We start from the raw sequence: 2,801 nt of genomic DNA, 5'->3' as shown, positions 1-2,801 counted from the left end.
GATACACCTGAGACACCTGGGACACACCTGAGGGACAATGAACACCTGGAGCACACCTCGGGGTGGATTGAGATATTTGGAGCACACCTGGGGCACACCTGGGGCACCTGGAGCACACCTGGGGCATCACCTGGTTCCCCACACCTGAGGGGGGTCAGGGCTCACCTGTCCAGGATCAGGGTTTGGGGCTCACCTGCCCAGGTGTGACCTCACCTGTCCAGGATCAGGGCGAGAATTTGACCTCACCTGGCCAGGTGTGACCTCACCTGTCAGGGAGCAGGGTCAGATTTTGGGCTCACCTGCCCAGGTGTGGGATCAGATTTTGGGTTCACCTGCCCAGGGTCAGGGTTCACCTGCCCAGGTGTGACCTCACCTGTCTGGGATCAGAGTCAGATTTTGGGATCACCTGCCCAGGTGTGGGGTCAGGGCTCACCTGTCTGGGATCAGGATCAGGGTCAGGATTTGGGCTCACCTGCCCAGGTGTGGGGCCAGAATTTGACCTCACCTGCCCAGGTGTGACCTCACCTGTCTGGGATCAGGGTCAGATTTGGGGCTCACCTGCCCAGGTGTGAGGTCAGGATTTGGGCTCACCTGTTGGTGAGCCAGGGTCAGATTTTGGGCTCACCTGGCCAGGTGTGAGGTGAGGATTTGGCCTCACCTGCTCAGATGTGAGCTCACCTGTCCAGGATCAGGGTCAGATTTTGGGATCACCTGCCCAGGTGTGAGCTCAGATTTTGGGCTCACCTAGCCAGGTGTGAGCTCACCTGTCTGGGATCAGGACCAGGATTTGGGCTCACCTGTCCAGGTGTGGGGTCAGGGCTCACCTGCCCAGGTGTGAATTCAGATTTTGGGCTCACCTGGCCAGGTGTGAGGTCGCGGGGCCGGGTCAGCTGCCTGCGGAGCCGCTTTGTCCCCGAGCCGGGGGGGGACGAGGGGCGTGGGGGGGTCACTGTGGGGTCACCTGGGGGTCAAGGGTCAGCCAAGGACATAGGAACGGTCAAAGGGGGTGGGGTGGTCAGTGTGGGGTCACCTGAGGGTCAAGGGTCAGCCAAGGACATAGGAATGGTCAAGGGTCTTGGGGTGACCACTGGTGTGGGGTCAGTTGAGGGTCAGGGGTCAGTGAAGGGTTTGGGGACAGTTGGGGGACGAGGAACGGTCGAAGGTCACAGGGTGGTCACCCACGTGGGGTCACCTGAGGGTCAAGGGTCAGCCAAGGACATAGGAATGGTCAAGGGTCATGGAGTGACCACTGGCCTGGGGACAGCGGATGGACAGGGGACGGTCAAAGGTCATGGAGTGACCACTGGCCTGGGGACAGCGGATGGACAGGGGACGGTCAAGGGGATGGTCAAGAACTGGACAGTGCTGGAGAGCCGGGGGGGTCAGGGGTCAGTGGGGACACCGGGGACAGTGTCCGGCCATGAGCCCAAGGCCTCGATGACCCCTTTGGTGACCACGCTGACCGCTCCCCCTGTGACATCACCGGTGTCACCAGCGGGAGGCGCTGTCCCCGTGTCCGGGGTCACTGTCCCTGTGTCCAGCTCTGTCCCCAAGCCTGGGGTCACTGACCCTCTGTCCAGTGGCTCTGTCCCTGTCTCCAGCGGTGTCCCTGTGTCCGGTGACACTGCCCAGGTGTCCAGTGGCTCTGTCCCCAAGTCCGGGGTCACTGTCCCCACGTCCAGCTCTGTCCCCAAGTCCGGGGTCACTGTCCCCACATCCAGTGCCACTGTCCAGGTGTCCAGCTCTGTCCCCGTGTCCAGTGCCACTGTCCCCGTGTCCAGTGCCACTCTCCCGGTGTCCACCTCCGTCCCCTCGGCGCCCCGGCCGCTGTCACCGCGCCGTGACCCGCCGTGTCCCCCTGCGTGTCCCCACCCCGCCCTGACGCGCCGCAGCGGCAACACCATCACCGTGCGGCCGCGCCGCGCCGCCGGCCCCACTGCTGGCCCCGCTGGTGGCCCCGCTGGTGGCCCTGGTGGTGGCCCTGGTGGTGGCCCTGGTGGCCCTGCTGGTGGCCCTGGTGGCCCCGGGGGCGCGGCCGAGCCCCCCAAGAAGCGCTACCCCACGGCCGAGCAGATCCAGGTGATCGGGGGGTACCTGGCGCTGCCGCGCTCCTGCCTGGCCAAGGGCGAGCCCCGGCGCAAGAAGGTAACGGGGGCACCTCAGTGGCACCTGTGTCCCCAAATGTCCCCAAATGTCCTCGATGTCCCCAATGTCTTCGATGTTTCCCCTTGTTGCCGAATGTCACCAATGCCCCTAATGTCCTCAGTGCCCCCAAAATGTCCCTAAATGTCCCCAAATCTCCCAAGTGTCCCCAAATCCCCCAAAGTCCCCAAATCCCCCGCCCCAAACCCAAAGCTGCAGATGTGGTTCAGCAATCCCCAAATCCCAAATGTCCCCAAATCTCCCAAGTGTCCCCAAATTCCCCAAATCCCCCAAAGTCCCCAAATTCCCCAAATCCCCCAAAGTCCCCAAAATCCCCTGAAATGTCCCCAAAGTTGCAGATCTGGTTCAGTAATCCCCAAATCCCTCAAAGTCCCCAAATCCCCCCATGTCCCCAAGTCCCCAAAATCCCCAATGTCCCCAAATCCCCCGATGTCCCCAAAATCCCCCAAAGGCCCCAAAATCCCCTGAAATGTCCCCAAAGCTGCAGATGTGGTTCAGCAATCCCCAAATCCCAAATGTCCCCAAATCTCCCAAGTGTCCCCAAATTCCCCAAATCCCCCAAAGTCCCCAAATTCCCCAAATCCCCCAAAGTCCCCAAAATCCCCTGAAATGTCCCCAAAGTTGCAGATCTGGTTCAG

At 61.9% G+C, this 2,801-nt stretch overlaps 1 protein-coding gene across 1 annotated transcript; it reads left to right on the top strand.

Moving 5' to 3' along the window:
• Positions 1-883: 883 nt before the first annotated feature.
• On the top strand, positions 884-2,371 carry LOC121356516 (translation initiation factor IF-2-like; the record flags this gene model as incomplete). Its single annotated transcript, XM_041473058.1, has 4 exons — positions 884-996; positions 1,228-1,682; positions 1,722-2,145; positions 2,356-2,371. Coding segments are annotated over exons 2-4 (778 nt in total), but the record flags the coding sequence as incomplete, so codon positions are not given.
• Positions 2,372-2,801: the final 430 nt, after the last annotated feature.

This window comes from Pyrgilauda ruficollis, unplaced genomic scaffold, assembly GCF_017590135.1.
Source record: "Pyrgilauda ruficollis isolate IOZ18807 unplaced genomic scaffold, ASM1759013v1 scaffold1098, whole genome shotgun sequence".
NCBI lineage: Eukaryota > Metazoa > Chordata > Aves > Passeriformes > Passeridae > Pyrgilauda > Pyrgilauda ruficollis.
This window is presented reverse-complemented; position numbering and strand designations above follow the sequence as displayed.